The following is a 23,188-nucleotide window of genomic DNA, read 5'->3' on the forward strand; positions in this document are numbered from 1 at the left end:
TTCTTAAGCTGTATAATTCAATGGTTTTCATAAACTGCATTTAATTTTGTGTGTGTTTTTTTTTACTAGTTTTGTTGCCCTTTTTTAGCATTGCCAATGAAGAGAGTTTGAAGTTTAAATAGTTTATAATCTAGAGATGAGAAGACATGTAACGTCTTGTCTGGATTTTAGTAATATTTAAATATATATGTATTTGGAAACATAAGTGTGTTGCTTGGGGGGAACCATGAGAGGTGGCGGGGAGCTTGATTGAGTTAAATAGATGATTTTCTTTTTTAAATTCATTTTCTCAATAACAAATTTCACGCAAAAATTTTGTTACACCCAAAACAAAAAACAGCAAAAAAATACAAAGAACAATTTAGTTAAATATTTTCATTGAATTTGGAAGTGTTGGACACGCGGGGTGTGGGGTAAGGTAAACCAAATTATGTATACATATAGAAAATGAAATTGGAACCAATTAAAAATAGTTGACATTGGCGAAATGGATAATTGCTTAAGAAATAATTTATAAAAATATTATTTACAATAATCAAAAATTAATAATATTCGATTAGATTAACTAGGCTCAATTTTCAGGTGCTGAATACTTTGAAGAACCCAAACCAAATTATGTATGTATACGACAATATAAGATATATATATGTATATAGATAAATATATATATTTGCATATATATATGCATATGCATATGCAATGAGCTGTGTTTTTGTTTGGGTTATACCAATTTTTGTTTTTTATAAATAAATATAATTAATATTTATAATTTGTTATATGTTTTAATAGATGATGAGTGTGTGTTTTGTTTGGATGTTTAAACGTGTTTCTACTGTTTGTTAATATATATAAATATATATATATATTCATGTATTAAGTTCTGTATTTATTTGTTGTAAACCGAAACCGTATTAGTTTCAAGATATGTTGTACTGAATTGTACGGGTGTTGAGGAGTAGTTGTTGTATTATATTTTATATTGTGGGGGTATTTGCTAATATATGAATATACAGGGGGGTAAATAAGAGAGGGGCATTAACTGATTGATTCGATATAGTCACAGCAAATATATTATTATATATATAAACATATACATATATAAATAATTCGAAAATCGGAAATTTGTGAGACATCGATATGGAACATATTTTCAACACCCCTCCTGCCTGCTGCATACAAACATTTATAAAGAGCTCGAAAAAACAAAGAAAAAACGTCTTTCATAGACAGAGAGAAAGACAGTAACAGCGAGAGAGAAAGATATACAGAGTGTGAGTGAGAGCGAAAGAGAAAGACGTATAGATAGCAAGTGAGTAAGAGAGACAGAGAGACAGGGAGCGAGAGAGAGAGCAAGTGTTTCAAAACATTAGGTATTTATATATAGTAAACATTTTCAATTATTTGGCCAATTCCTGTTTTTTTTTCCAGTAATTTTTATAAAAATTTTAAATTTTCTTTCTGCTTATTCTTGTGTTTGTAAAAGTTAAAAGAATGCACATACATAAAAAACAATACGTAACTTAAACATTTATAGAATATTTAACAACTAATGAAAATTAAATCAAACAAATTTTAAAATTAACTTAGGTTTATGTTTAAATAGAGCTTAGAAAATGGAAACTTACCGTAGGTAGAGAGTGCGCTTGTAGTTTATATATTTCTTATTATTTTGTTTTTAATTTTTCTTTGGATTAATCGAATTTTGTTTTCTTTTTATATAAGAAACTGGGTTAAGTTGGTTGATCTGGTTGTTAGTTCCTATGTGAAACATTTTGGGTTTTGTTTGTGTTTGAAATTGAAAAGAACTGGAATTCGATTTGAAAGAGATTTATTAAGTAAAGTTAAAGAAGTTAAGTATTGCTTGCTGATTTGTTGTGTTTATCTTTTAAATATTTTTAAGAGTTTGCATTTGCATTTGCATTTGCTTAAACTACGACTATTTCTGTTCTTGTTTTAAATACAATGCGTTTGCTGTTTTTGTATTTGTTTATTGCTGAGTATTTGTTTGGCTAACATATTGTTTCTTTAGCAAACCACTTTCAAATACATTATTTTTTAAAATTTAAATAATTATGTCAAATATAAATATGCAACTAATGCACTTCGGTGGGTGTCTTGCCAAAGATACGAGTGCAATTATTTAACGAGCGCCCAATTTCAATGCAAATATCAGATGATACCTTGCCATATATACAAGGCTGCAAAGCGGGTTTGAACCAAGCTGGTTCAAACTCGAAATTTATATTTATTATTGAGTGTGAACTGAATATTCAATCAAATCAATTGCTCGAATAAACTAGGAACCGAAATATGAACCTCTTTTTTTATACAAATTGGTTCAGTATTAAAAAATTGGATCTTTTGAAGGAGCTTCGGTAAATTATATTTATTGTATTTTGTAAATGCCAATTCCGCGCAGAAATAAAAAGAAAAAGTATGAAAACATGCACACTCTGCAATATTTTCGGTCGAAGGGTCAAAATTAAATTGAAAATCGAATGGTTTTTATTACAATTTGTAAAATATATGCTAAACAATAGTGTCAAAACCTGGTTTCATGAATGTGAAAAAACTGGTTCCAGCCGTGAACCGAACCGTGAACCGAACTAGCGCCAAATTTCGTTGGGTTTGCAGCCTCGTTTATATATAAAAGTTGGCTCGAAGTGCTCGCAGGGGCTCAAATTTGTCTGTGGCACTTATGAATGCCTTTGAAATTGAGCGCGTTTTGGTTTAGTTTTATTTTTTAACAATTTCACTGTTTATATATTTAAAATATCTTGTTTCTTAATGATTTATGAAATCGTTTTGATCTCTATTGCTTTTGTTTACGTTTGATCTTTGCTTTTCCATAGTTTTAGCTACTCTTAAGTCTCGTTGTTGAAAGCCTCACTCGTTGCATTTGTTGCTTAAAATTTGATTTACTTTCTTTATCTTGGTTATTGTTTTTGTTGTTGTTGCATTGATTAATAAGAATACAAGTTTAAGTACTATATAATATGGCACACAAAATAGTATTAGTCAAAACTCACTACAGCACATGTTAAATGTTTAAATAAATTATATAAATTGTATAAATAAATAAACAAAGAAATGATAACCTAAACAAATAAGTTTAACTGGTAAACGTAAAGTTGTGGAATTCTAATTGTAATACTTTTTAAAGTTTTTACTTAAGTACTGGCCTCGGTATATGCGGTTTATAATAATCATATATGTATGTGTAGTACCATATTTTAAAATGATGTAAAAAAGCGTCTAGAGGTTATTTGAATAACAAATAATAGAAAGTCTTTTGATAAATCAACTACAAGAGTACAATACATGTATATATATATATTTCGTTATTTAGCTAAAATCTGCTCGAATACCTTAATCTTTCAGCATTATAAGATTACGTATGTTGTTTTATAAGTTTAAATTGAAAACCTTTTATTCGATTTGATTTGATTTGATTTGTTTTTTTGCTAATTTCTTTTACCTGTCTTTAATTAAATTGCGGTGAGCGCTGAAGAAACTCTCGGAAATTCTTAGGGTTCTACGTATACGTAATTATATAACTGAGGGGGGTCTGCAATTGCTTGTAGGGGGTTTCACATATCGTCACAGGGGTCTAACTATCTAAAAAAGTGATCACATATGTACATAATGGCTGAAGAAACGATCCTTGATATCCGCATGCTTGATCTTGCAATGGGCCTTCATGTTGTCGCGCCGCGTAAACTTCTGGCCACAGACTGGGCACTCGTGACTCTGGGGCCGATGGATGTTGGCGTGATGCCAGCGATTGGACACAATCTTGTTGCAGCTGACGCAGCGATAGAGCGTGGGCAGCGTGCCGGACAGTTGCACAAAGAGCGTGGAGTAGTCGATGTTATGATCCCGACGATTTGCTGCAGCAGCAGCCGCAGCCGCCGCCGCAGCCGCTGCTGAGGTGCTGCTGCCCGAGGCGGACGACGAGCTGGGCTGCGGCGAGAGTGCCGGCTGATAGTGCGGCGAGCTGAGTGCGCCATGGGGCGGCACATGATGGCCGTGGTGGGCATAGCTATGGGCAAGCTCCAGCTGATGACTCGGCTGCAATGCATTGGCCATGCCATTGGGCGACTGCTGCAGTGCGTAGCTCAAGTGCGGCGCCTGCTGCTGCTGCTGCTGCTGATGCATCTGCTCCCGATAGCTGCTGCTGCTCGAATTGGGCGTGGGCGAGTAGGCCGCCTCGGCGCCGCACAGCGTCTCGGCGGCTGTGGCTGCCACAATCGCGCTGCTGTGCCGGCCCAGATTCAGTGCCGTTTGCGGCGCCGCCGCCAGCTGATGATGCGGCTGCGGGTGCTGCTGGCGACTGCAGCGTATGGCGCGCATATTGCGCTCCTTGCACTTGTACTCGCAATTGTAGTTGTTGTTGTCCATGTACAGGTCCGTCGCGGGCATATTCTCTTCGTGCGGCGCATAGATAATGGCACGCCTATACTTGGGCGTGGCATGGTAGGCGAGCGCCGCCGCTGCCGCTGCCGCTGCCTCCGCCTCTGCCTCTTCCTCATCAGCAGCCATTTGCTGGTCAGCCGCTGCAACGACGGCAACGGCCACACCGAGCTCGACATCGTCGTCCGCATTGTGCTTGCGGGCACTGTTAAAACATTTAACGCGACCTGCAAACATTTGCGTTTCGTATAATGCGTTATCACTGTGAGCGAATGGCGATAGGATTTGGTTTTAACGAGCTTTGCGACCATGGAATGCAATGGCTGGCCAATGGGATGCGCTCTCGTTTACATTCCATGCGCACAGTGGGCTTTGGCCAATTGGTAATTGGAACTGAACTGAATAAGATATGCGCAATTCGCAAGCCATAAGGATTGCATATATATATATATATGGTATATGGTATATTTGTATAGCAGTTACTTGTATTTATGGTATAGGTAGATATATATATTTTTATGTATATATATGGGTATGTTTTGTCTTTAGATATGCAAACGAATTTGGAACAACAGTCAGCTACAAGAATTGTTCTTAGTTTGGGTTTCAGTTGTGGTAAAACATTTGTAAAAGTTCTCAATACATTTCAATTGGGATTTGGTGTGTGTGTGTTTTTTTTTTGTGGCAAATGTGGTTTATCAGAACGTAACGTAAAAATTACAAAATTGTAAAAATAAATTGCATTGACAAATGGAACTAGGAATGAAGCTTAGGCTGGCTAGTTGTTGGTTTTACGGGTTCTTCTAAAGGTTTTCAAATCAGATCGAATGTGTGTGTGTGTGTTTTTTTTTTGTAAATAACATCAACAAAATTATAATATGAAAAGGAAAACATATTTATAGCGTCTTAATGAAATTGCACTAATTTTATCTTAAATTAAATGTATTATAAAACACAAATTAAAAATTGCACTTAAAGCTAAGGTTTCGATTCGGTTTCGGCAGGTTTCGTAAGGTAATTAGAGGCTCTATTGAATCAATTCAACTAGATAGTATTGTGTGTATGTATATTGCATTATATGGCATATAAGGAAAACACAACAGTGTAAACAAATCAAAATGTTAACTTTATATGTTTTGTGTGTCATTTGTGGACATTTACAGTATACTATAATACAATTTTGTTCCTTATTTATTTATTAAATCACTTTTCTTTTGGTCTTTTATTTTAGTACTTCAATGTTGCAACAAATTTTTCAGCAATAAACGATATACTCATTGTTTCACTTGTAATACTTAATTTAATTGAATTTCTTTTCATTTTTTCTATTCCAGTTTTTTTTAATGTTTTTTGTGGTGCAAATTCCAGTTCTTTTATTAGGCCTAACTGTGGTTAGCTTAAGAGGGGTTAGATGGGGTACGATCTGTTTTTATTTTTTGTTGGAATTTTGTTTCATTCAATTTTTGCGCAATTTGTAACCAATGTGCACGGTAAATTCCTTCGCTTTGCCGTAAGTATTGCGCTTCGCATTGGGCAAGACCGTAAGACTATAATCACACATACACAGACACACGCATACACGCACACACACAGGCACGCACACACACAGGCATACGCACGACACATACACATAAATATAGTATATGTATAAAGAGGCGAAAAGATATTCGAAAAAACATTTAGTAGATTGACAAACCAATTATAAGAAAACAGACAACCATTTACAGCTCGTTAAACAGTGGTGGCAAATAAATTGAGCTCACATTAAATGATATATGCAGCAAGGTTAGTGTAAATATATTCAACAGAAAAATTATATAGAAACTGAATGAATTTTGAAGCTTTAGCGTTTTTTTTTTTTTGTATTTATTTTTTGGTTTTTTACCGAAAGTCTGGTTTTTAGAATTACTCAAAGTTATTGAATTTGGTTTTGGTTTTTATGTATTCGATTTTCTTAGACAATAAGTTGCAACATTAAAGACGAAAATAGAGTTGAAAAATTTGAGGGGTTTTGAAGTTTAGCACAGTTATGAATAGTTAATAAAAAATACAAAAAAAACAGTTCTTCAAAATGTTTAAAAAAAAGAAGGCAAAAACAACGCTCGAAAAAGGCTTCAAAAATTATTTTAAATAGAGAAAAATTAAAAATGCATTGAAAAGCAATTAGGAATTGTAGAGAATGTGAATAATAATTTTCAATGTGTATGTGTGTGCGTGTGAGTCTATTTGTGAAGTTTTATGCTTATGGTACTTGAGATAATAATATTTTATATTAATTTTTCGTTTTAATATTTTTTCTTTTATGAGTTTTTATTATTTATAGAATGCATGTGTGTGTGTATGAGTTTTGGTTTAATTTGTTATGGTATAATATGTGAGCCAATTTGCTTAAACTGAACAAATTCGTGGATGTCAGCGGAGGCATTTCCTATATAGGTACAACTATGAGAAAAATGTAACTTAAGTTCAAAGTTGAGAGGAATCGAGTTAAAATGATAAAAATCAATTAAAGATAACATTAAATGTATCGATACTTAACTAAAAACAAAATAATAATAATAATAATAATAGTGGGCGTGTGTGTATGCGTCATAGAAACATGCAACATGCGGCAACATACAAAAAACTAAACCGTAAATATACGAAATTGCGTTAACGATTACAATTACGATTACGATAAGTCAGCTAAAGTAGTTTCGCCTAAAACTATATATATAGAGTAATACAAAAAAATAATGATGGCAATACGACAAACAACGAAATAATGTATGTACTATATATACACATACATATGTATATATATATAGCATAAACTATTTGGTAGGAGAGGTGTTGATCAGTTGCTCTAGCAAATGGCATTTATTTCTCGTGGCAGAATGTTCTTGAATTAACTTTCGCTCAAGAGTGGTCATTCAAAACGCCAAAAAAAAAAAAATAATAAAATAAATAGAGGAGAAATGATATACATACAGAAAATAGATAAATACATAAATACAAAAGCATAAAAATAAAGAACTTAATATACATACTAAATTGTAGAGGTACAGTAAACTTGTCTTTCAGCGCATGGAGGCGGTGGAAAAGGGGGAGGGGAAAGAGTTGTGTAGGGTGAAAAGACCCTTTAACAGCATCGAAATGTGAATTGATTTCGGTTCGGTACAAGGAGTGGATAATATATATATATGTATATATGGATACGATCAAGTGCATGCAGGATTTTGATTGTTTAGGGAGCTTACAAGTTAAACGGAATAACTGCGTACAGTGGGGCCTCGAGAATGCTTTATATCATGCCCATTGTCCGCAGCTATTCCGCAGTCAATTAGAAAATTTTTGTCTACTGGAAACGTATGCTGGGATAGTTAGGAACGGGTTATACGAAAATAATTAAGCTAAGAACTACGGATTTTTTACAGTTGTTTACTACAATTTTTTTTTTCGTTCGGACTTTGGTAGCTCGACAAAAAATATGAAGTTTTATACAGAAATCAAAAGCTAATTTAAAAATTGTACAAGTTTCGCTCTATTTTTTTTTTTATATATGTATAACGTTTGTCGGTATCGTTTAGCTTCGAGTGCATTAGCTTAAAAGCACAGATAGAATATAACGAAACACATATATACTAGATATATATATATATGTTTGTATATATATATATATATAGATATATATAGATATTGGTAGAGTTGGCGCTACTCACCGTCAATGTTGTCCGTCTGATCGAGTGGTATCTGTTTGGCATCGTTGTGCTCCTCCCGTGCGTCGGCGGCCTGCAGCGCGTGTTGGGTTAACAGCGTGGACATATCCTCGGCGTGCATTTTCAGAGCAGCGCTCTAAGAGAGAGCAGACACAGAGCAAGAGAGAGAGAGAGAGAGAGTGGGAGGGAGAGAAAGAGTGGGGTAGAGAGTTGTACGCAATTGTTAAACTCTTTTCTTTTATATATATATTTATATATTTTATTATTATTCAATTGCAAAATGCTTCAAGCCGCTTAAAATAAATTACAAAAAGCTGCTAAAACTAAGCCTAAAACTAAACCTGAGCAAGTGCATCATGTGTGTGTCTGTGTGTGTGCGGGTGTGCGTCTGTGCATTTAGTTGTGTGTATTGGTGGGCATCAGGCGCTGTCCTCGCCCACATTTATGGTGATTATATCGGGCGGTGATTGCCGCTTGCCTGTGCCGCTGCTGCTGCGGCTGCTGCTGGCGGCCAAAGTGGCCAGATTGTCCTGCTCCTGGAGCTCGCGCTCATAGCACAGGCGATGCGATTTGCATTTGTTGTGATGATTAACAATTTCCAGTCGAAAATTGGAGTTGCCCTCGACAAAGGAGGTGCGTATGTCGGCCAGCTCGGTGCTCCATTTGCGGCAGTGTTTGCAGAACATCGTGTTGGCCAGCTCATCGTATTTAAGCCAATCGAATTGATATAACCAATTCGCACGGAACCGTCCGCTCTTGCGGGAAGTGCTGCCGCTGCTGCTGCTGGCAGCGGTTGCAGGTGGACCCAGCAGTTGCTTTGGCTCCATTTGGCGCTGCTGCAGCTGTTGTTGCTGTTGTTGCTGCTGCTGCTGCTGCAGCAGTCGCTGCACGGTGCTGTCGAGCGTTTCCTGCTGGTATTGCAGCTGCAGTGACTTGAGCTGCGCCTCGACCGCCTGCTGCAGCAGCAGCTGATGCATGGAGCTTTTGTTGCCTGAAAACGCGTCTGTGTCTTTTGTGCTGCTCGCTTTGGGCTGCGCGTTCAATGGAAACGCAACAAAAAACAAACCAACAAAAAACGAAAAACAAACGAAAATGGGAAAAATCAACTTCAGAAAAAATGGCAGAAACAATCTACTGGTAGAAGGAAGGATTTGACGCTGTTTTCTTTTCTTTTTTTTTTTGTTGTTAAATTTTCTTTTTTATGCTGTTGCAATAATTGTTGAGATTTTTTCTTTTTCTTGGCCGATATTCCATTTCGAGATATTCGAATTCCGAGAAATCTATATTTCAAAAACCAAACCAAACAACCAATCCTTCGTTCTCACATGCCGTTGCTTTATGCGATTTTTTCTTAAATTTTACAAAACAAAACAATTTGTTAGCAGCTTTTTTCGAGTATTCTCTTTTTCTCTTTTCTTTTTGTAAATTTTCTATTGAAGCATTTTGCAATTGGCTTAAAGTATGCAATTATATGTACAGAAATATTGTATAAAGAAAAAAAAAATAATGTAGCTGCAATTTTTTTTTTTTTGTGGTTAAGAACAGAATTTGGAACCATCGCACCGGTTCAAAAGAAAAAACCTTAACAATAAACTTAGCTAACTAAAAGGCATTACGCATTAACATATATATATATTGAAATCTAATCATGGAGGGGGAACGGGCTGACTTTTGGTTCAGGTAGTCGATAGTCGATTCATAGACTTACCGGCAAGTATTCGGGGGGCAGCGCCACGTGATGCTCACGATGTTGCTGCTGCTGTGCATCAATTAGCTCCTGCTTAATACTTAGCGACTGACTGAGTCCGCTCAGCGCACTGGCCGCGCCCACATTGCCACCGCCCAGATGGCCAACGGTCATCGAGAGCGGCGAATCGCGCCTGCCGCCGCCCGCATCCTCCGACTCGGATGTGCTGCCGCCCGCTTTCGGCACCGGACTCGACTTGAAGTTGCTCGCCTGTAAAATGGTCACAAAAATAAATAAAACGAATTAGCGTACACTTTCTCTCAATATGTCCTATGCACTTTTACAGTTAAGTGTATTCTTCTTTAACCCTGAACCCATGAAGAGACAGAAGCAGGCGTGTCTTTACCCAAGCTAGAGACTTGATATTTTCTCTCAAAAACTATATGCAGAACGATATTATCACTTTGATTTCGATAGCTTCTGTCATTTTAATAGTATCGATAAATATCGATTTCAAGAAAGGGTATTTTAAGCATAACGCGGAGATTACAGGATCTATTTAATCAAAACTTGGTATCTAGACTACCTAATAGAGTACACATATTAACCATATTTAACTTTTTTGATAAGAAAAGAAAATAAACTCAATTTCATAGCTTGAGCCTTGCGCTTTGATATACACAAACTTGCTATATAGATAAATATTAGACCATAAACTCCAGATTCATTCAAGAATGCATTTCCTATACACATTGTAGGACTGAGGGAAGAATTAGCACATCCGCAGCATAAGGTGCGTAGCTTTTGGTACGTGTGTAAGTTTGTATTCGTGAATGTATGTATAGGAGACAGCTAGAATACTTGCAATGGTAGTTTTGCCGCTGGGTTTCGGAGATCTGTTAGTCGGATACTGCCGTCTGGAGCACACTTTTTTTATCAGTGACATAAAAGTTAAAATCGCTGCGCGAGAGCGGCACGTGCCTGTTGCCTAAAACAGCAATAAGATAAGTTACACACACAAGCTCACACCCTCCCGTATCAGAAAAGACCACTGACAGCTGATAGGCCCGCCTCTTTGGGCAAGTCAAAATATCTGCCTATCGCAAGTGCCAAACATAAATGTTGTTTGTCCGTGTTTCAACGCGCACTGATAACCGACCGTCAAGAATTGGCATATGTTTTGCTAGCTGAATTTATATAAACTCAAACTTCATGTACATTTTCGTCATGCCATAACGAATTTTGTATTTGTTTGAAATCGATAAATATGTTATCGAAAATTATCGGCTAGGAATACCGATTCCGATTAGCGATAAATGTATTTATCGATCGGTCAATGGCTACTAACTGGCTATAGATCCATTAACGATACCGATAAATGCATTAATCGATCAGCGTTGGCTGCTCACTGGCTATCAAACCACTAAGGTTATACATAAATAAAGTTATAGTTCGGTTATTGGCTACTAACTGGCTATCGATCCATTGACGTTTTTATCGATAATTTATTTGCTTCTAGCCGGCTACCGATCCAATCACAATACTGATTAGCGCCAACGAGCCTAAGTCCGCTAGGGTATCAGGTTTTAATCGGATATTGGTCTGTTATCGATACCGAATCAACAAAGTAAATTAAATCTACAAAACATATCGAGCTTGATATAAATCTAACTTATTTAATAGCTAGGAGCCCGGACAGTTGTTGTTTTAGGATCTGATCTGATAAATGAATCACTGAGAAAATAGCCATAAAGTTGATATTTTTACTTTAAATGCATTTAAAATTCTGTCACCGACTGCAATGTGATTGACATTTAATATTACCAGTTGTTCCGACTAATTACAGACTAGGCGAATGCCTTAGCACCTACAACTGTGTGAATGGAACAGCAGGTGGAATTCCACAACAAGTTCATATCCTTGATTTCTTAGAAGAGCTCAACACTTGGCAATTTGTGCGCAGTGTCCCTTTAAATGAGCGCAATATTCAGAATTATTTATCCAGCTCCGCTTTTGGTAAGGAATCAGTCCAAGGCGTGTTGCACCTATTTGAGTCGGGCTATCCAGCTCATGGGTTGGTTGCCAACGAAAGGGGGAGTCGGGCGATTTCTAGTTCTATTTTGGACGTGCTTGGTATTTACTCTGACCGAGATATATCTAACATTTGATAAATGTTATGTACTTTTCAGATATATTTCGTACAATTTCTTCAATTTGTATTTGTTACAGCTGCTGCAGACCTTTCCCTTTTGCCACCTTTGCGATCTGCTTGTCGAGAATTGAGTCAATCGCAGTGGAATACAGGTCCACTTTGAGAATCTTCGTGCAGCATGTGCAAAAGCCTATCATATTTGTGGCTGGCAGAACATTTCCCATTACAATGAACAGTAATATTAAGGTGGGTGATCATCTTGATTTGAGTTGAGTTAAAACTTGCAGATGGCTAAGTTTGCATTTATGTTTTTGCCTTTGGTGCAGACATTGAATCTGGAGGATTCGTTTAAATAGCCTAACTATAATATAATATTATATAATTAAATATAATCTTGCTTTCATTAAGCAATCGCAAAATACACAATTATCGCCTAAATCAAATAAGCCTAAGCGCAGGGCTCTATCTTTAAAAATGAGTAGTATTTTTAATATTTCTGGGGAATGAGGCAAGGTATTTTGAATGTGAAATATGCTCGATTTGGGCATACTATACAAGTAACTGCATGCCAAGTTGGTTGTCTCTGGCACTTATAACCCTCGAGTTATGCTTTGAAAACAGTATATCCCAGATATTTATCGAAATAGAAAAAAAAATACTTTATGAGATATGTTTTCTACTGCATTGATCTATCTAATACGTAATTCGTCAGGGAATTTGTCATATGCCATACGATTTTACATATAGAACACTTAATTATACGCTAAGGAAAACTTTGGGGCGTGGTCAACACCACAATAGTGGCGCAAATTGGAATTTCGCGCTTATTTTCAAAAAGTGTTTGCATTGTGGAACCGGTATATACAGACTCGTAAAGCCAGCTCCTCTTATGGTATGCATCAATTCTAGAAACTGTTGAATCTATATCTAACGGACCGCAGACGCGTTGATTGGCTACAATGCGAGCTGGGTATTCGGATATATTTATATTCCATCTAGATTTGCTTGATATTTTTATATCCTTATAGAGGATATTTTACTTTTCTGTTAAATGTGTAACGCATAGGACGAGACATCTCCGACTCCATAAAGTAGGTTCATGTATGGAAAACTTTTTTGTTTAGCAAGATACATTGATCAAACTCGGCAGTTAAAGGTTCCATCATACTCCCTACATATATGCAAAATCTTATCAACTGCGGACTTTAAATCATACAGCTGTCATAGAAACGATCAGTCGAAACCTAGTTTCTTGTATGGCGAAATATTCTGTTTTCCAAGATACATTATTAAACAGCACTTAAGAGCTTAACTATTCTTACGTATCTGCAAAAATAATGTCTACAAGGCAAATGTCAGAGGAAAATTTAAAATTCAATTGTCTAACTCCTTTTTTTTTAACGGAAAAAATACTTGAATTATACGAAGTCTGACAGAAGGGGTTAATACCTCGTACGAAAGCCAGTATGTGATAAACTGTATGAACTGTTTTCTTAAAAACATATTAGTACGATTCTTCCAACATTATATGCATACTTTTATGGAGTCGCATATTTCTTGCTCAATTATAATGTTATCATTATTACTTTCTTTATGCCTTCTCGTTCCGCTCGTAACTCACCTGAGAGTCCTGCGCGTAGGGTCTGTCCTGTATGTGGGCCGCATTCGCATGGTGGCTCGAGGACAACGAATTATCACAGTTGGATGATGAGTTCTTACGTCTGCGCTTACTACTACACAGCTGATCCACGGGCGTCGTGGAGAGCTCTCTGTCCCGATCTCTGTCTCTGCTATCGTTGCGCTCTCGATTGTTGTTGTTGTTGTTGCTGCTGCTGTTGTTGTTGTTATTGTTGCTGCTACTGCTGCTGCTATTGTTGTTGTTGCTGTTACTATTATTATTATCCTTGGTACTGTAGTCCAGCTGCAGCAGCTCATCCCGACTATCAGCCCGCTCGAGCGTGCCCCGCTCGCTGCCCCGATCGCTGCCGGCATCGCCGCGACTGTTTAAAGCATCGGCGCTGGCGCTTCTGTTCGCAGCGGCCGCGACTGCGGCGGCCATGGCAGCCGCCGCGGCACTGGCGCTGCCCACGCTGGGAGATCGTTCGCCGGCGCTGGTTGTCAGGCCGAGCGCTGCGACGGCGGCATTCACATTGCCGCCGGCTGCGGCCACAGCGGCCGCGGCAGCAGCTGCCGCCGCGGCGGCTGAGCTGCGTTCGCTCTGGCTGAGGCTGCTGCTGCTTCGCTGCAGATCGTCGCGCAGGTCGCGTTCGCAGCGGGAGCGTAGGGAGTCACGTGAGTCGCGCACATCGGCGCCCAGGCCACCGCCATAGCTGGGCCCGCGTCCGGTGGGCGAACTGGCGGCCGAGTCGCGCAGCTTGTCGCAATCGGAACGATAATTCAGATTGTTGTTGTCTGTAAGGCCGCGCACCTAAAACCCCCATAAAAAAGATACGGGAATTAATACACTAGACTACAAAGACGAGCTAAGCTTAAAGAACACACACCTGCAGACTCTCGGCGGTCTTTAGGAACATGGGCAGCGAACTTTGGCCCACATTGACCTCGCCCTTGTACATGAAGTCCAGCAGGGAGCGCATCTCTGAGTATCGTACATCTTTCAAATAGATGATGGGATGTGGATGCTGATTCTGCAGGAAAATCGTCTCGAAATATGGACTGCAGGCTGACAGTATGGTTTGATGAGCCTGCAAATAACATTAATTAGTTCTTCCGCTTAATTAATTAGATATTATGCTGCTCACCTTGACTGTTTCACCATCGCAGGCGAGGGTGACATCGCAGAGCGCCTCACGCTGCAGCAGCGATGTCAGCACCCCGGTCAGATTTGTGGGATGGTTGTTCCAGCGCAAACAGAATTGCTGGTCCATAGCTCCTTGTTCAGTGTTGTACCTGCAATACGAATATCAGTTTTATTAATATGAGATTCAAGTGAGAGCTTTAAAGGGACAAAGCTAAGAAAGTAGTTTTAATTATTCAAATCTCTGTGTAAATATATAAAGCTAACCCAAATCCGGCAAGAACTAACTCGCTGCATTCCTTGTAGTAGTTTTCTTTTTGCTCCAAACATTTAAATTGTGAAATTTCACACATCCGCGTGGAAAATGAGTGAAAAAGTACTGTTTATAACTTTCTTATTTTTACCAAGTGATGGCAAGAAACTTTTTGCCCAACAGTTTCCTTTTCAGTAAACGAAATCAATTTCACTTTTAACCCACAACAGTGGAAAATGGGTGAAAACTTTAAATTACTTGTTAATATTTAAATTTAACGAAAAAAGTTTCTTTTTATAAGATTCAATTAAGATTAATTATTTTACTTTACGTATTTTTTTTATTCTATCATAACAGCAACTTTCTGAAACTGGTTTTTCGATCAGTTCCAAAACTTAATCAAATTTGCTAAATATGAATAAAAGATATTCTAGCATTTATCAGAGGCGAGGAACGGAGGGCGGATTGTTATTTAGAAAATGTTGTTAATGATAGTCTATTACTAACATTTAACATACATTAACACATTTACAAGCCAGTTTATGAGCAAAAGTATTTCAAGATCTCGTGATAGTTTCTTTGAAGGGATAAGAAGAAGCACTAGAGAATTTGTGGGAAATGATTATGTTAATTTCGTATATTTATTGGTATTGTCTGTGACAGGTGTTTTGATATTTTACACACACTATATGTCTATTATTTTCCGCTATATTTACCGTAGCAATAATTGCCAGCATTTGACAATTTTGCACTTAAACAAATAGACAAACGTCTGTACAATTTGTGTTGTCTTATCGAGTGTGATCGAAAATAGGACTTTGTTCCCATTGCTAGTTTTAGCACTGTTCTAAATTTATATTTTCGTTTCCGTCGCTTATTTCTCTTTATCAGCTATTATCAGTCTGCAGGTCGGAAGCGGAAATAGTTCCCTTCCCATTTTGGCATTTGGCTTGTTTACATTATCTCAGCACATCGATATACATATATTACCTGTGCTACCTACCACAAACAAATTGTAATTTGTCATCAAACATGAATTTTTTATTGCAATTGGGCGGATGCCTGCGCTTGGCCCGGATACGGTTGCTGGGCCAACATTATTAATTGCATATCCGTTAGCCGATAACAGGCGCTTGGCGTGTGCCATTTGCTATCTCACTCTCGATACGCAGCGTGTGTTTGCCTTTTAGGGGCGGGTGGTTGGTGCATTGGTGTGTGGCGTGTTAATTGCCGTTAGTTGCCGCCATGTTTTGACTGCTGGCTAACTGTTAATTGCTCGCACAAATGACCATGAAAACATGGCAGTAAACGACTAGGGGTTAAGTACATAGGCTTATGTTTTGCGGCCAAATGTAATGGCACAGATAAGCTAATGCTAATTAATGTACAGCTGCACACATCCATATGTACATATATATTTACATGTGTATGTGCAAACTCAATAATTTGATGGCTGCCCTCGTATTTGTAAGTCCCGCATACATACATATGTACACATGTACACATGTATGCATAAGTACTTTTTTTTACAGCTCGCGCTAATCTTAACTGCTTTTGGGCAAAGTTCTAATGCAACAAACAGCAACAGAAGAGTGGAAGACAGCGTTGCGGGGCGCTAAGCAATTGATAAGAAGTACTTTTGCTTTTCTTTGCGCTTTGTATACGTTTAAAATACAACAAAAAACATCCAAGCAATGCAAAGCCAGCAAGAGAGCGCGACCACATGAAAGAGAGCCTGACCGAAAGCTTTCAAGTAAGAGAAATATATTAATGGTGTGTTGTTGTTGCTGCTGCTGCTGTCGCTGGCGACGCGCGCAGCTTAACAAAATAAATAAACAAAACGTCAAAGAACTTTTTCGCAAATGTGTGTAAGCGAGCGAGCGCTAGAGCGCACAACGAATGTGTGCGACTGAGTTGGACAATCGCGAGAACATCGTGTGTGTGTGTGTGTGCACATCTATATACATATGTGTGAACAGTAACAATAACAATAAAAACGATTACAGCTACACGTTTGTGTGTGCGCCATGGGGCCCGGCGCTGTCGTAAGCGCTTTTTTATTTGCAGCGCCGACTGCGACGCCCGCAATGAATTGTTTTTTTTTTGTACTATTATTATTTTATTCTCGCTGTGTTTGTGTGGCTTCTAAAATTTAATAGCACAAACAACATACATACATACATATGTATGTATATACAACGGGCATTAAACTATCTCTCGCAGAGAACTTTCGCTTTCAGCTGAGAAAACTTTTGCAATAACTTTGGCTGTTAATTTTTTTCGCATTTTATTTATTTATTTTACTTTTTTTTCTTTTGTTTCTGCAAACGTTCTAATTTTGCAGGGACAGACGATCACGCGGCTTTCATTTGCTTTTACAATTTGATTTTCATATACATATGTATGTATATGTGTAGGTACATATATGTATGTATGTTATTTAAATATATGTAATATACATTTTGATTTCGCCATGAAATATTTATTGTGCATTCATTTTGCATGTTGTGCATACCTATATCCTCTTTTTACAGGGTATTTAGATTACAATCATACTTCATGTTCGTTTATCTATAGTAAACTTCATATTATAGCCTGCTGACAATAAAACTAGATTTTATACGAAATGTTTGTTAAATTGATTATGTTTATTTATAAAATTTTTTTTTACAAATTTTCTTTTTATCACAAACTGGGGTTTCCCCTAATAAATCATATAATAGTTATTAGCATTTGGCATATAAAAACATTTGAGCGAATTTCTTTCGTTTGATGTCATTCATTAGATAATAACAATTATATGTAACAGATAAAGTTCCCAGCAAATATTTAAATTACACTCCATTAAAATACACAATTATTACATACAAACATAATATGTATGCTTGGTAATTAGCGGAAAATAATGTAAATTGAACTGGGCATGAAATAAAGGCTAATCATAATACATACATATTTACACATTCCATATAGATCGATCATATTTTACGATTTGTTCGATTTAAATGACAACTAAAAACAATCAAATATATAAACGAACGCCCATTTTCGTATATATATTTCATATATTTAAATTAAACTAATAATAAGAAAGGAAGGATATCTATGGCACGCCGACGATTTAATACCCTTGAAGACATTTGCCTTTTGCTGATATGTGAGTATAGCGAAGTTAGTGAATGCTGAGTTTGATAAAAATATCTTGGATAACAGAATTTTATGCTATATGAGAAACTACTATTCGACCGATGTTAACTATGGCAGTTGTATGATATATTGGTCTAATTTAGATAATGTTTTTCATATATGTAGGGAGCATAGTGAAACTTATAGACTTATAGATGCAGAGTTTGATCAAAATATCTTGATAAATATCTATATATGATATAGTCTTCTAATCCGATCGGTTCAGACATATGTACTGCCTAAAACAAAAAGACGCACCTATGCAATCTTTCAAGAGGATATTTCAAACGGAGAGACTCGTTCGGACGGACATGGCCATATCAACTCGGCTGTTGCAGCTGATCTGGAATATACATGTATACTTTTTGGGGTCCTTGACAAATTAAAAATACCCTCCACAAATGTATAATAATATTTGGAAACCTAATTTAAATGAATTATATTCAGTAGAATTATTTAGGTACTCCAGCATAAATCACTTTGACAGTTGTGCTCGAAAGAATTTATATTTTAGGAACGAACAAAATAAGTACGTAAATGTATAATTAGCACAAAATGAAAAATTAATAAAAACGAGAAAGAAGTGCTATCTTCGGCACACCGAAGATTTAATACCCTTGCAGACCCAACCTTTTCAAAATGCTTATAGTGCTTTGCCCGATTCTAAGAAGCACAGGGAAAATAGTTAATGCCGAGTATGGTTAAGATACCATGAAAAACAAAACAGGTTTCCGTACAACAACTTAATTTTCGACCGATCGTTCCTATGGCAGCTATATGATATAGTAGCCCGATGTGAATAAGATTTTGCATAAGTGGAGGGAGCATAGTAAAACTAATAAATGCCGAGTTTGGTCAAGATATCTTGAAAAACATAAAAATTTTCCATACAACAGCATAATTTTCGACCGATCGTTCCTATGGCAGCTATATGATATAGTTGTCCGATCTTAATAGGATTTTGCATATATATGGGGAGCGTAGTAAAACTAATAAATACCGAGTTTGGTCAAGATATCTTGAAAACATACAAATTTTCCATACAAAAAACTTAATTTTCGACCGATCTTTCCTATGGCAGCTATATGATATAGTTGTCCGAACTTAATAGGATTTTGCATATATATGGGGAGCGTAGTTAAACTAATAAGTACCGAGTTTGGTCAAGATATCTTGAAAAACATAAAAATTTTCCATACAAAAACTTAATTTTCGACCGATTGTTCCTATGGCAGCTATATGATATAGTTGCCCGATCTGAATAGAATTTTGCATATATATGGGGAGCTTAGTAAAACTAATAAGTACCGAGTTTGGTCAAGATATCTTGAAAAACATAAAAATTTTCCATACAAAAACTTAATTTTCGACCGATCGTTCCTATGGCAGCTATATGATATAGTTGTCCGATCTTAATAGGATTTTGCATATATATGGGGAACGTAGTAAAACTAATAAATACCAAGTTTAGTAAAGATAACTTTATAAACAAAAATGTTTTTCATACAAGAACCTACTTTTCGACCGATCGTTCCTATGGCAGCTATATGATATAGTGGTCCGATCCAGCTGGTTTTGACATATGAGCTGCGTGCAACAGAAAGAGGGACTTCTGCAAAGTTTCATAAAGATAGCTTTAAAACTGAGAGACTAGTTCGCATAGAAACAGACAGACGGACAGACGGACATGGCTATATCAACTCGGCTGTTGATACTGATCAAGAATATATATACTTTATGGGGTCGGAGATGTCTCCTTCTATGCGTTACACATTTCACGACAAAATTATAATACCCTCTGCAAGGGTATAACAAGAGAGATACAAAAAATAATGATTTATTGCGCCGGCGCCAGCGGGGTTAAGAAAAAAATAAAAACCCGCAACGTATTCAGAAAATTTCATTTTCGTTTTCATTGACGCGATTTGCAGTTGGCGAATCGCTGTTTGCGGTAGTTTGCAAGTAATTTGCGATTGCAGTTCTCATTTTCACTTGCGCTTTTAATGCAAATGTTGCTGCGAATGCAAACACAATTAACCCCTCCCCCCCTCCCCCTAGTCTCTGGCAAGCAGCCCCACCTGCCGGCCCCTGTTGTTCTGTTTAATTAATGGGTGCAATGGCAGTAGCAAACTTTTACTTTCAGCTGCTTACGTCAAATTGTTGAAATATACATTCCGTGTGTGTGTGCTTATCAGCGGCGGAGGGAGAAGCGAACAGCAAAAAAAAAACACTTGAGAATACAAACAGAAGCGAACAAAAACAAAATAAAACCCGAAGAGCACATAGAGTTGGCTGAATTGTAGGGTTGAGTTCAGCTGAATGATCAGCAAATTGCGCAATATGTTAAATATGTCCGCATTATCCGTTCGCTGTTTGCTTTGCCAGCGATACTGTAACAGATCCGTCTGATCCGTCATCTGACAAGCTCTTCGAGAGATTATATTATAATGGGGCGAGCTATTGAGCATTGGGTGTGCCCTTTTAGTTAATGGTTGTGGGCATCGCATTGATTGTTGCGCTCTCTCAACGAACTTTTATTAACATAAACACAATTTGTCATTTTACCGCTGTGAGTACACTCTGTTATGTTGTATTAGAATTTCAGCTGCATCTAACCGCTGTTAGTGGACTTTCTGTTATGTTTTATTTGCATGTACTTGTTGCACTTAACAGCTGCAATTGCACTCTGTTATCTTTATTAACATTTGTATGTTGCACTTAACAGCTGTAATTGCTCTCTGTTACGTTTTGTTGCCACATAAATGTTGCATTTAACAGCACTCGTTATGTTTTAACATTTACATGTTTTAACAGCTGTAATTGCAGTCCGTTATGTTTAACAGCAATCACATGACGTGTTGGTATGCCTTTACGCACATTATAAATTTGAACTAGTTATCATTCCATGGATTTCAGACTACTTTCCTGGGATGAGAATATTTATTTGAGACTTGTTACCTTCATATTGGAGATCCGGGACTCGTAGGGAGCATGGATACACGCATATGCGGTTTTAAGATTAAGTTGCAAATGTTATATTTAACTTCAAGGTTGGGAAACAGAATTTGTAGGATAACACATGTGCGGACAGTTCCACTCACAGTTCTTAAACGTTTTTCTTAGATAATTTATATTACACAACTCAAATTTGCTAACTAAATAGAGAACAAATTTCAAACATTTTTTCATTTGTTTAAGAAAACAATTAATTTACAATCAAGCAACAGCTTTGAATGCTTTATCTACACAATAATAAGGAATAACAATGTTTGGAAGAATTAAATAAATAAATAATAATTCATTTCGAGTTGCGCCCGCTAAACTTTGCTCACGCAACAATCTCTAATGCAGATACAAATAGAGATGTAGATGGGCAGAATTCTATTGTCACGTGCCTGTCGTACATACATATGTACATATGAACAGATGTATGTACAATATGTATGTGTGTGTGTGTACTTAGATAATCAATGCTAACAGCACACACACACACACACACACACACACATGGATACTTATACAACACACGCGTCCCACGCGGCGTATCAGCAATGGCCTTCAACTTTTAGTTAGCTGCGCCTTATCGTGCGCAGCAGCGACGCCGGCACCGGACGCTGCTGTAACAGCCAAATAGTTTTTCAATTTACACGTTCTAAATTGGTGACGCAAACAGGGCATGGCCCGGGCAAGGGGAATGCGGCGGGTGATCGTTGGGGTAATGGGTGGTGCGTTGAGTTTGCCAGAGCCAAAGTGTATCTGAGAGATACACGAGCACTTGAAATGCCGAGCTGTGTGCCGGACGGAGCCGATAATAATTATATATACAAAGTAGTTTGTTGATATTTGTTGTAGCTGTTGTTGTTGTTGTTGCTGTAGTAGTAGTTGTTCTTGTTGTTTCTCTTTGCTCATTTTGAATTTTTGCCTTTGTTTATCTTTGGCATTAGAACTTTACATGTTGGCGTAGGTTTTGCGCGTTTGTCGCTGGCAGCAGCAGCTGTTGTTGTTGTTGTTGCTTTACCTGTTATTAATATTGTTGTTTCTTTTTTGTCTGCGCTGTAAATTTACCGTTAAGTTGAATGACCGCACCGTGGAAACACGCGTGAGCGTTACAACAAGCTGTGCGCCCACATGACAGCCGCTAAGCAAATCAATCAGCCAGCTACACACGCACACACACGCACGCACACGCACAACAAATAGATCATAAAGTTTTGTGTGTTTCACAATTGCCCTTCAACATTGAAAGCGACGGCACAAATCAACTGCGAATTGCCAAAAGATGCGCCAAATGAGATAACAGAAAATACATAAATTTAATATTTATTAATGCGCGCACATAGATACACACACACACACACACAGACATACAGAGATCTATGCAGAAGGTAAACGAGATCAAGATTTGCGTTTGAAGTTCACCTTGGCTCAATGGTCAAATGTGCAAAATGCCTCAAAACTGGCAAATGAATCAGCCGAAAGGCAACAACAACAGCAACAAATCATTTGAATAAACCGAGTAGCAATAGGTTTGGCCCCAGCATCAGTCCCGCAGTAAATTGTAAAAGATGAAGGTCAGCAGTTACAGATACAAATATAAAGATATACAAACACACACACACATAGATACAGATACTTGGCTAGCCATGATTGATTAAGCTACAGCTACACAAAATGCTGATTTCAGCTATTGACTTTGGGCCAGGGGTTTGGCCAGCTTTGCTAGCAAGGTCAAATGCCAAAAGGTTATTGGGTGAAGCTGACCGAGCACCACAATATGTGGGTCAGCCCAATGCAGACGGACTGCGGGCAGGCAATGAAGTATTATATTTTGGGCTGCCTGGTGGAAATATGTTTCATAAACTGATCTCAATGCAATTGTTTATTTTGTGATCCGATTTTGATAAAGTTTGCAGCAGGCGCAACTCCAGCAAATAATTTCGGTGGCTCGAACTAATGAGAGCCTTGAGATTCACTCTATGAATCTAGTTTGATAAAATGTTGAATACTCAGAATCTGTGAATACCCTAAAAGAATCTACATG

General features: G+C 37.4%; 1 protein-coding gene across 4 annotated transcripts in view; it reads right to left on the minus strand.

Annotated features, from left to right (window-relative positions):
* Nucleotides 1–23,188, minus strand: part of fru (fruitless) — a 150,564-nt gene that overhangs the window by 7,626 nt on the left and 119,750 nt on the right. For 2 of the 4 annotated variants that reach the window (XM_064696504.1, XM_064696503.1), the window contains exons 2-6: nucleotides 14,713–14,860; nucleotides 14,455–14,655; nucleotides 13,572–14,378; nucleotides 9,820–10,068; nucleotides 8,115–8,247 (exon numbers count right to left, since the gene is read on the minus strand). In XM_064696504.1, the coding sequence (XP_064552574.1) occupies nucleotides 8,115–8,247; nucleotides 9,820–10,068; nucleotides 13,572–14,378; nucleotides 14,455–14,655; nucleotides 14,713–14,860 (1,538 nt within the window). Of the gene's footprint in view, nucleotides 1–1,811; nucleotides 4,641–8,114; nucleotides 8,248–8,445; nucleotides 9,143–9,819; nucleotides 10,069–13,571; nucleotides 14,379–14,454; nucleotides 14,656–14,712; nucleotides 14,861–23,188 lie in introns of those variants that run through there. The other 2 variants (XM_064696502.1, XM_064696505.1) reach the window with 2 other exon arrangements.

This window comes from Drosophila montana, unplaced genomic scaffold (assembly GCF_035044405.1).
Source record: "Drosophila montana isolate Dmon_TW-CO22-7 unplaced genomic scaffold, ASM3504440v1 contig_3848_1, whole genome shotgun sequence".
Lineage (NCBI taxonomy): Eukaryota > Metazoa > Arthropoda > Insecta > Diptera > Drosophilidae > Drosophila > Drosophila montana.